Source organism: Fulmarus glacialis, unplaced genomic scaffold, assembly GCF_000690835.1.
Source record: "Fulmarus glacialis isolate BGI_N327 unplaced genomic scaffold, ASM69083v1 scaffold6313, whole genome shotgun sequence".
Lineage (NCBI taxonomy): Eukaryota > Metazoa > Chordata > Aves > Procellariiformes > Procellariidae > Fulmarus > Fulmarus glacialis.
Genome location: NW_009202181.1, coordinates 46,698 through 58,353, shown reverse-complemented (window position 1 = coordinate 58,353; position 11,656 = coordinate 46,698). Strand labels below are relative to the sequence as shown.

The window sequence follows — 11,656 nt, the reverse complement described above, 5'->3', positions numbered from 1 at the left end:
ATGGAGAGCTGGGGTCAACCAGGGTGAAGAAAGCTCAAATATTCCGCTTGGCCTCAAACCATACCAGCTGTGCTCCTTTTTTCTCATTAGGCTCAGGCTTTTGGCTTGCACAAGCTCTTCCCTTAGCTTTTGCGTGCCTGCAGTGCTGAAGCCAGAGTCCTGTCACTAATTCCCAGGGTTTGGTTTCTTCTTGCTTTTACTCTCGTGTAACATCACAAGGTGAGTAGGGAAGGCGGCTGAAATTCCCAGGCGGTCTAGGAGCCCAAGGGACGACAAGAAGAAGTCTTTCTAGGACTACATGTGTACCACTAACCTAAGGGGGGCCCAGCCCCATTCCTTGGCTTTGGGTCAACCTTTTCAGCAGCAGAGACTGAAAGCCATCTTTCTTTACCCTTGAAGAATCACTGAAACTCCTTTGTACAGTCAAATGTCAAGGTACTTGATCAGCTTATATCTGACAGGCTTTTGTTGTACAGCGATGAATTTTTAACTGGCTGAACAACAGAGAAGCTCCTGAGGATGTGGCCTGAGCTAGGACATTCCTTGCTTACCTTTAATTAGCAGCTTTGTCCTGGCTGGAGGGTTTTCTGGCCTTTCTTCCTTTTTTGTGATAAAGAATTAGAGGAATTAGTAATGGTTCCTCCTGAAGGAGCGGGGAACACTTGGTGATGCATGGGAGCAGAGCTATTTTGTTCTTGGCTGCCAGATAGGTTTTTCCCCCTGTGTTCTTCCAGATGCACAGTGATAATTGTAATGGGCAGCTCACTGATTACCATGGCAGAACTGGCAGTTAAAGTGTCTTCTACTTCAGGTTTCGCTAATAGACGGAAGCAAACACACAGACTAAAAACCTGTGTAGTGAAAACAAAACTCTCTGAGATGTTTTTTCCTGATTCAAGACTTGCTTTTATTTGAAAATCCTACAGTAGAGACTGTTTTGTGTCAGATGGCATCTCCCTGCTGTACACGAGTGGTGTTGTGTCAGGAAGCAAAGCGATGAGGAGAGGTGCAGGACTGAGGTTTCACTCCAAGGCATAGTTTTTTCCAGTCTGACCAATCTGCTGTACAGCTTTGCTTCTCTCTCCTTTCCCAATTTGAGTCTGAGTTCACAGTCAAAACTGATCTACATCTGAAGGAGCTTTCCCATGTGCAGTTATAAACAGCATGAAAAAGTAGCAGTAACTTCTGCATTTTTTTATGATGCTGCCATGTGTTTGGAGGTACCAATATATCTTAAAGAAGTGAGAATGAAGGTAGCATATTCAAGAAGCATTTAAAAATAGGCCATGCAGTCAGAGCTTATTGAAGAAGTAATCTATACTAAAAATGAAAACAAGGGTACACGGATATTTTTAGGAATAACATTTTGGCACGCCAACTTTTCTGAATGCTTTCAGGGTCATATCTTTGCCATTCTTCCTTAGGTGGGAGTCCCATTGAAGCTGGTGGGAGTTGTGCCTGAATAAAGCTTTGACCCATGCTTTTCCCTAATACGACAGCTTTTTCTTGAATGACCTCCTGGCAACCTTGTTCATAAGTCATTTATCAGGTTTATTCTCTGAGTAAAAAATGCCTTCCATCTGTTCTTAATCTGCATTCCCTTTAACTTCTATTTTTGCCTCCTTTTTTCTGTCATCTGTGTTGCGTTGAAAACAGAGTTTCTGGCCAACTTTATTTATCCCCATGTAAGGGGTTGTAATCATTGAAATAAATCTCTTGGCAGTCTTTTCTTTAAGCCTAGACAACCACAGTCACCAGGCAAAAATAAATGACGGGGGCAACAGCTTCAAATAAATTATTGAAGTTTTTACTTAGATGCCACTCTCTAGACTGGCTTGGCTAATGCTTTCTTTTTCGCTCCTTGAGCTCTTCCAGCTCTCAGCTTTACAGGCTAGTTTTGCTCTTTTTTATTCTTTACCTGGTATTTTCTGATCTGGTCTTTCCCACCAGATGTTAATTTTAGGCAAAGCACCTGTGTGTGCTGTGTATGCTTTTTCCTGACGTGTGTCAGTACATACATGATTTCTTAGGTTCTCTAATAAAGTCTGCAGTAGTTTTGATGAAAAAATGGAGCACTTTTTGGAGAAAAAGTAGGAGACATTACTACAGTGTCTTTTTCTGATATTGAATTTAATTTTTTTTACTATTAACGGTGATGTATCAGCTTTTTAGATAAACTCAGCTTCTTCCAAAGCACTATTGCAACGTGTGTTCCTCTTTTGTGAAAATGAACATAGTCCCGTTCCCTCTAGACCATTTAAAGACAGTGTTTGACTTGGCTTTCTTTTCCTGATCGGGAGGGTGGAGAAGAAGAAAGAAGGCTCCTTCTTTGAATCCTTTGATCAGCAGAATGAAATCTGAGATTGAGGCTAGCTCTGTTTTACTGCCCCCCCTGCCCCGTCCATGGGTGAAATATACTGCTTTTTCAGAAAGTTTGAGTAACTGGAAACTAGGCAGAAGAAACACAGATGGAGCTCAGATGAAAACCATGTAAATCCATGCAGGGGGTTATGCAAAGAGTTTTTAGAACAAGCTCCTGAGACCTTAGAGACCCTTACTGCTCCTGAAGGCACTTCATGCCACTTACTCACTATAAATCCAGGTAGACTCAAGCAATTCCCTGTCCCTTTTCAAATTATGTTAGATATGATAAGGTGGTTCATGAGGCAAGTTATTAGTAAACCCACTTTATTTTTCTCATACTAGAATCACAGATTGACATATATCATGTGAGAACTAGACAAGGTTAATCAACGAATCATGCTAATTTTTATTGAGCCAAATTTTGAGGTTCTCACTAGTTTTAACTCTTACTGTAGTCTTTGAGGTCAGCAGAAATAAGGGCTAGCTAAAATTGCAGTCAGCAGCTTCGTCTCAAAAACAGTACTTTTTCCTTGTTGAGCTTAGTAGGAGAGCTCATTCTGAATTGTACTTATCCACACTGAAGTACTGAAAAACTGAGACGCTTTTGTTAGAATGCAGAAAACATGACATTTTGGATGCTGTGCTGTGTCACAAAAAATTCTGTCAGTATGAATAATTCAATATTCTCAAACAAATAGAAATTGCCAAGAGCTCCGCTTAACCAGAGCAAAGAAACAGACAATTGGACCAATTAGATCTGTGTTTCTGTACAAATATTAAAAGTCTGGGAAAAAAATGTCAAAACTAGAGTTACTGGTTATAAATGAGAATGTTGATATAATAGGCACGTTAAAAACTTAGTGGAAGAAAAATAATCAATGTAACAAGCTAATATCAGTGAGAAATTACATGGGAAAGACAGGTAAAGTCATGCCTGTCAAAGAACAGATTTTTTTGTCTTGAAGAAAACTTAGAGTCAAATTTCATAGATTAACTATGTCACAGAAGCAGAGTGTCCCTACAGATTGAAATTACAAGACTAAACAGGAAAAATAGAACTGTAGCACCACAGGACTGCAGTACAGTATTAGGACTGTAGTATTGGCTGTCCTACCTAAATGGTGGCATTGCCTGTGACAACCTAGACAAGATCAAACAGGCATGAAGGTGGGAAATGCAATAACAATGGGAGACATCATTTACCAAATTGAGATTGTGTAAAGGGGCCGGGGGGGGGGGGGGGGGATTCTGGGAAACAAATGTGGTGTGGTGAAGGGGGGGGGGGGGGGGGGTGTGTGATTCTGAGTAAAATTTTAGGTTTTGTAAATGATTGCTTATACACAGGCTATTTGTTTATCTTGAAAAAAGAAAGTAATTCTAAGTAATTCTAAATAACTCTAGGACCTGGTCTTAATCAGCGACAGAAAAACCTGGTTCAAAATACAGCTAAAACCTCTGTATGACAGCAGCTAACATACTTAGATGCAGTATTCTTGAAATAGCAAAAAAAAAAAAGGGGGAAAAATCTCCCATGGCAATGTTTAACTTCAAAGACGAAACTACATAAAAATGTGAAAACTGTTTAAAAAGAAAGAGAGCCAAAAATTAAAATGTTTATAGGAGTCATGAAGATTGTTTAAATATAGGAGCTCACTGCAAGCTGACTTCCAGAAAAAGGCTTTAAAAGACTAAAAAAAGGTTTACATAGCTGAACAGCAGGGTGAACGAGTAAGAGGATGTCTCTTATTAAAAGGACTTCTTTTATTAGAAGTAAAAGGGCTTTCTTCACATTGAAGTTCTGCCTAAATGAGGAAAATAAAGCATGAACAAGTTAAACATATAAACAAAATAAGGCAGACCAAAAGAGATTTTGAAGAACAACTTGGCAAAAACTAGTAGTAAAGCCATTTCCAAGCTGTCTTTAAGTAGGTGAAATCCTGACAGAAAATCTACAGAACTAGTAAATGATCAAAGTAGGGAAGGTATTTAGGGGAATACCCATTCTGGCGCATTTCTCTGTCAAGAACATATACGAAGATTTGTCACCAATAAAAGCATTATTAGAAGAGATTTCAGAAGAAACTAGCAACAATGAACAGTAAAAAATTACCAGGACCAGATGGTATCCATGCAAGTTAAAAGAACTAGAGTACAAAACTGTCAAGCCAGTAACAATGGTGTAATGCTTAGAGTTTCCCAGTCTGAAAAAAATGGAGGTGAAAAATATTACACCTAATCTGAGAAAATAAGTAGGAGCTGCAATACTCCCTAGGCCCCCTTCTAAATCATTAGATTTATGGAAAAGTATGATAAAAAAAGGGAAGAATCTGCATAGCTTTCATAGAACAACCCAGAATCTCTAAAATTTCTTTGAAAAAGTAACTGAACATATGGGCAAGGGACATCCATTCAATAGAAGCTAGCTGGTCTTTCAAAACTCATTTGAGCATGTCCTTCATCAAAGGCTCTTGAAGAAACTGAAGTATCATAGGATAACAGGTACGGGCCTCTCAGTAATAACTAGTTAAAAAATAAGAAACAAATAGTAAGAATATATTGTCCATTTTTGCAATGGAGGGAATTTATCACTAGAGATCCAATGAATTTGTAAGAGCCTGTGATGTTCAACTTACAAATGTTTTGAAAGATACAGGGAGGGGAGGTGATGCCAGAGATGGCAAAGTTCACTGATAGTACTTCAGTTATTCAGGGTAGGAGAAATGAAAGATTGCTGTAGGGGTTTGCAGCAATGTCTCATGATACTGACGGACAAAATTTATCATTGATAAATGTAAAATACCACACATGAGGAGGTCATAACTTATGTATGCAGACATGACTTGGAGTTACAATTGCTGTTTCTAAAAATAAAAAAAAAACCCGCCACTGTATTCAGCATAGGACAAAAAAGCAAGCAATGTTTGAAAAATTTTAAAAATTGAATAGAGAACAAAACAGTAAAGATCACTGTTCCACTACACAAACCTGTTGTACACCCAAATCTTGAATTCTCTTTGCACTTTTGGCTTCTTCTCAAGAAATAGACGTCTTGTAGGATAATCAGAGTGTGGAAGAGCTTGTCTGGAATAGCTTCCATAAAGGTCGCAACTACATAAATTTGGGCTCTTCAGCCTGGGAATGAGAGGGTGGAAGGAAGGATCTGTAACAGCACGTGTGGCACAGAGAGAGTAAATGAGGAACGACATTCCCTGTTTATAAAATTGTTCACCAAGTGCATGGTGCACCTGCCATTGGTGGCAGTTTCAAAGGAGGCGAGTGGATGTCTACTTTGCTTGTGTTTCATAGCCTAAACTACCTCAGTTTGTGGGGTGGTATCTGGGGGTGATGACTGCCTTGTGCACCATCAGAGCCTGTACAGCAGAGTCCTTGTTGGCTGGACTACAGTGTAGGTACCTTTTTTGTCCAGGCCATTTTGTATCATCCCTGCTCTTTTATATCTCCTCTTTTGCTTACTACTGATTGCTTACTGAGTTAATGCTGTGTTTCTTCCATTCCTCCTCACCCCAATACGTGACCTCTGAAGTAGATGGTCCTGGGAAAAGACTTTATCCATGCTTTCTAGCTGTTTTATTTTTTTTTAAAGCAGATTATAACTGGTCTTGAGGGAGAAGACTTGGTTTTACTAATTGTTTGATTTTAAGCATTTTTCTACCAAACTTTCTTATTTTGGTTTTAAGGATTTCTTTATTCCTGTTTTTAAAATAGCGCAATGTATTTGGAATACACATTGTAAACACGTAATTCTTAGGTGCTGGCATCATTCTGTTTCTGGTGTGATTTCAGTAGAATTATTTCTGCAAAATTTTGAGAATACACGGCTACATCCCATCTCTGAGAGCATTTTAGGAAATTTCTGTCAATCTAATCTGGAATCTCTGCATTATTAAAAATCAAATTGATTTTGCTGATCCTCTTAATCTTTTTAGTTTGTATTTGTTGCACCCAGTTCTGGTTTTCAGGAAATTGGTGCAAAATTACATTTATTTCAATGCAAAAGTGATAAGGTCTCTTCTTTTACTTTGTCCATTTTCTTGGAGCAACGTTTAAGTCAGCTTCTGTACTTCAAACACAAGACTAGTCCCTTTTGATTTTAATGGGGGCATATCTCTTCAACAGTTATCAGCCTCAAGTCCTGAAAATAACTATGGGTATCAAAGAAATTGTAAGTTTGAGTGAACAGTTGAAGAGAGGATGTAGAGACGATTAGCCAGTGTGTTGAAGATTTTTCGCAGCAGTGGGCAGGCTGCATAGATCTGTGCTGCTGCTTGCATGAAAAGCACGTGTACTGGTACAATTCCAATATTATAAAGCCAGAAGAGACCATTTTTGATAATTTACTACAAGCTATATGATATTAACCATCAGCATTCCTTGGCTTAATTTGTTTGAACTATGTATGTTTTTTAGGAAAAACAACTAATTTTAGTTTTAAAATTGTTGCAGTAGGAAACCCACCAAACCCATGGTAGCAAATTGTTAACTGTTTTAGGGAGTTTTTATCCCATTTAATATCCACCTTGTTGATTTTTTTATTGTTCTAGTTTCTCAGTCAGAAATGCCGTATAACGTCAGATAAATGCCTATGACACATGCCATGTACGAAATATTAATGGTGTACAAGCCACAAGCTGGTTATCTGAGAGTTAATAACGTGTTGTGGACTCCCCTATTGTCAGGAGTGTAGCAAAGAGAGAACACCCATTTAGTGTTCAGTGAGGCAGGGCAGTGGGTGTTAACTCCTTGATTCCCGCTGAAAAGGCAAAATCTTCTGGTGTGACCACTGCTGTCAGCCTTCATGGGAGCATAGGGACAAATGCTGAAACATTTTTTGGAACTATCAACACAGACTTGCCTGGGAGCCCAAGTGAGGCCCACTGAAGAAAGATACTCTACCGCTATCACCTCCTGCTTGTTATTATTTTTTTAATTTAGCTTCCTATGTATCACTGATAATTCTGGAATGGCTTGAATGGACAACAAAGAGCTAGAGTTCAGCTGAAGGCCAGGCCCTGCCTTGCTATCACAGGGTTTTGGTGAGGTGAGGTAACAGGAAAGAGCTCAAGTGAAAAATTGGCTTTGGAAGTCTTTGCTAACAGATTTTTTGATACAGAGGTACCACAAGAGGGGGGGAAATGAACATTAAGGTAGATCTGGAAATAGATCACATAACATAATCATATTTTCTCGTATAGTTATGCTGTTCTGATAGTCATTTCATATGGTACTGAAAAGAACTTAACGTTGTTTGTAGTGGACCAAATGTGGATGTTGAGATCTCACTATGGCAGGCTATGTCATAGCCTAATTATTTCTTTTTTTTCCTCTGTTATTTCTTTGTATAGGTGGAAAATGTTCGGTTACTTGATCGTTTATCTTCAAGAAAAGCTGCACTGGGAACCTTGTATTTAACAGCTACCCATGTCATATTTGTGGAGAATGTTTCTGAAACTCGTAAAGAAACCTGGGTATGAAGTTTTGGTTTTTCAGTTAGCTGTAAGCGCGTGGCACTTTATTGATGGTAATTTGAAAATAACTTGCAAAACAGTTTAAACATACTAAATTAGTTCATATGGATGCTTTTGTAACTTCAGAGCATGTCAAATTCCAGCCTGGTAATTTTTGAAAATTTTCAATGGATTCTGGATATTGCAACACAGTAAGAGGAGTAGAAGGACCTTCACCATATGAATACCAGATGTGACTGACCGAGGAACAGCTGCTTTAAACTACAGTGTTGCTCCTATCTTCCAGGAAGAACTGAGGACAAATGCTTCAAATGTGAATTACTACCTTGACTCAGTCAGCTCTTGCCTCTCTCCCTAACTGCTTGTGCTGGATCAGTGATTTTGTTGTTTTTTGGGTTTTTTTTTGCATAATGTAGTATTTTGAGTTGTCTGTTAACATATGTTGCATGTGTATATATATATATAGGTACAGATATAGCTCTGGTGTCATACCATTTGAGAGTCTTTTATGTAGCTTAATTATGAATCCTTTGTCCAGTTTTGTACTAATTATTATTTCCGTCCTCTTTTGGTTCCACTATTCCCCTCCTGATTCTTATTGTAATGTTTCATCTCATCTGATGCAGTATTTAAAATTGTATCAGGACTACCATTCTGCCAATGAGGAGGCCCAACATGTTAGCCTTATCTAACTGATGCTGGTTCATCTTTTCACTGTACCGATGGATGAGAAGAGCTCCTTTTCTGACAACTGTTAGCTTACACTAAAGCAAACAAACAAAAAGCTTTGGATAGCATGATCAGGCTAATGTTTGAGCAGCTGAAACACTTCAGAAGCCCTTCTTTGTCTGTAGGTGATGTATCAGGCGCTGCTTGAGCCTGAAGCTGGAAACTACAAGAGGAGGAGTGTGAGGATTTTCTGAAACAATAGTGGAAGCTACTGTGCCTGCCCTGGCACATCATTATAAATAATTATTTTTCTTCCTAAAGATTTGAATCACTTGGCATAACCATTTTCAATTCCCTCGCAGGTTCTTCACAGTCAAATTTCCTCTATTGAGAAGCAGGCCACCACTGCCACTGGTTGCCCGTTGCTGATCCGCTGCAAGAACTTCCAGGTCATCCAGCTGGTCATCCCTCAGGAACGAGACTGCCATGACGTTTACATATCTCTCATACGTCTGGCACGACCAGGTATGAGAAGGAAACTGGCACAAAAGTCAATCCTCATCCTGAAGAGGGAGAATATAATGGAAGAAATGTAGCTGAGCATCTTTGCACTTTGCAGTTTAAGAAAAAAGGCTTAGTTAGAGATGTGTTATGAGAGAAAAGGTCTCTGAGCAGATGAGCATATTAAAATAATAACTTACGGAGCAATGAAAAAAGCACATTATAGCACGTAGTTCATTCCATAAAGTATGTCATGAACTCTTGTTGAAAATGATACTCTAGGCTACCACTGGCCATAAAATATATTATAATGCTATTTTATGTGTAACTGTTGTTTACTGGGTGCCTTGTGTGAGTGTGAATTTAGGAAAATACTGTCAAGTCTCTAAATCCAGGGAATTTTCACGTTCCTGCTGTGACAAAAAACTTACAATATAATTAGTGGTTGTGTCAGGGTCTGACTTTTCCCTTTCCGTGCTGTGCATAAATTCCTTAAAATCAGTGAAAGCTTTTTCAGTAAGTAGTTGATTTATTCCGCTGGACTGCCTGTGCCTATTATTACCTAAGTTTTGAATGTGCCCTTTTTGAATTTCTGAATTCAGATCAAATTCCTTTTGAAACCTTTCCTCTTTTCAGTGAAATTCCAAATGTTGCAGCAAGCCCAACATCTGATCCTCTGTGTTATAGCTGCTTTCCTAAGAACCAGCTGACAAGGCTTCTGGATTGTTTGTTTTAAATGATAACTGTAGAGATACAACACCAACCTCTGTCCTTAACTATTATTTTGGCATTATGCAAAGAAAACATTTACCACAGTCTGTACAAAACTGACAACATCGGCTTTAATTTTTGTCTTGCTAGGAGAACACCAGTTTTATCTTATTGTGGACTTGGCAGCGTTAGGTTTACGATTGGACTCGATAATCTTAAGGGTCTTTTCCAGCCTAAATGATTTTATGATTCTATTCTATGATCTACTGTGTAGAAGGGGAAAAAATTGCACAGCCAGCCAGCACAGCTACTGAACTTTTATAAAGTACCTTCTATAATTAGGCTAGTAGTAGTAGTAGTAATATGCAACTGCAGCAGATGTAACTTGATATGCTAGGTGATGCCAGATGAAAGTAATCAGAGAAATTTAAAAACGATGAAACAAATTCAGTCAGTGGTTCTGCTGATATAAATCTGGATGAATTCCACGGGCCGCAGCTGCAAGTATGTGTTCATGCACGCTGGAAGGAATGCGATTCTGTAAGGCTCTTTCCTTGGAGGCAGGAGGAGGTGTGCGTACTGCTATGCACCAGAACAGGACACTTCGATACGGGCATACAGAGTGACAAAGGGAAGAATAGCTGTGGACCCTGAATACAAGTTCAGGGTCCGACTGTGATGGACAAGAAGGTTCGAATGAAGAAGATGCGTTAAAAGCATTAGCTTTTATTAGCTCTTTGCATAGTTCAGCTGCACAGTGGTTTTCCTTCTCCAGCAAAATATCCAATCTTCATTTGAGGCAGGATAAAATCTTGCTTACTTAAAATTAGAAGGCTCCAATTGCAAGTTGACCCAAATGTACCCTGACAGTGCTCTGCTGTGTCTTTTTGGGCACAAAGCTGTACTTTCTTACGGTAATACTCAACATTGTAAGATACATTTTACTCCATGAGGAGAAAATTGGACTCATTCAGGGCCTATTTTTCGTTCTCTGCCATTCATTCCACCATAGCTGAACCTGAACGAAGCCCATCATGTGTACTGGCTTAATACATTCTATGTTATCTGATGTCCTAGTTACACTAAAGGAGCAAATTTGTGTTTGATTTTATTCTTGCCAGCTGTTAATAGCATTTTAATAAGGTCAAGCTGTCAGCTGAATTTGGTCTTTTTGCTCAATTAACCCATTTTGTGAAACAGCCTGACATAACAGTTATTACAGGTGTAATAGCAGGACTGCAGACGCTTATGGCAAGATAAATGTGAAAGATTAGGGAAGGTCCGAGAAGAGCTGGAGAAGAGCTGATAACTGAGCTTTAAGGCACTGACTAGTAATACTTTTTGTTACCACCTATAGATGCCATCATGTAATAATATTTGTAACGTTGAGTCAGGCTTCTGTCATAAATAACCTGGATATATTTTAATAGGTGGATTTTTAAAGGCTTCCCATGTGCCTGTGAACAGCAGGTCCAGTTGGAAAGAAAATCCAGATGCTTCTGACAACAAAGCAGTAAGAAGAAGAGCTCAGATTGCTACCAAAAGCACTTTATTAAAATGAGCTCAGATTGGATTTATGGATTACGCTAAAACTTTATGTTAGCAGATGAGAAATATACCTGTTTTCCTAATCTATGCCATGACAGAAGTTTGAAATCAGAGTACAGAAGGAGTTTGAACTGTCAGACAATGTGCAAATCATTCTTTTCTTTCTCCTTACTCATGACTTTGTTGACTTTCAGTACTTCCCTGACAGAGTTAACATGAGGTTTTCTTTCCTGATGTTCATACTTTCGTGTGTGTGTATATACAATCAATTTAATTGAAATTTTAAAAAGCTAAATATAACTTAAATTACACCTTTAAAAGACATAATCAAAATAAAAGTAAAGACTCTCTATTGGAAAAGGTGGAAGCCTTATTAA

General features: G+C 38.7%; 1 protein-coding gene across 1 annotated transcript in view; it reads left to right on the top strand.

Annotated features, from left to right (window-relative positions):
• Window positions 1–7,727: 7,727 nt before the first annotated feature.
• The window catches only part of MTMR7 (myotubularin related protein 7), a gene marked incomplete at its 5' end in the record, with an annotated part of 28,833 nt that continues 24,904 nt past the window's right edge, over window positions 7,728–11,656 (top strand). The window contains 2 exons of the mRNA XM_009574182.1: window positions 7,728–7,850; window positions 8,882–9,044. Of these exons, the coding sequence (XP_009572477.1) occupies window positions 7,728–7,850; window positions 8,882–9,044 (286 nt within the window). The remainder of the gene's footprint in view (window positions 7,851–8,881; window positions 9,045–11,656) is intronic.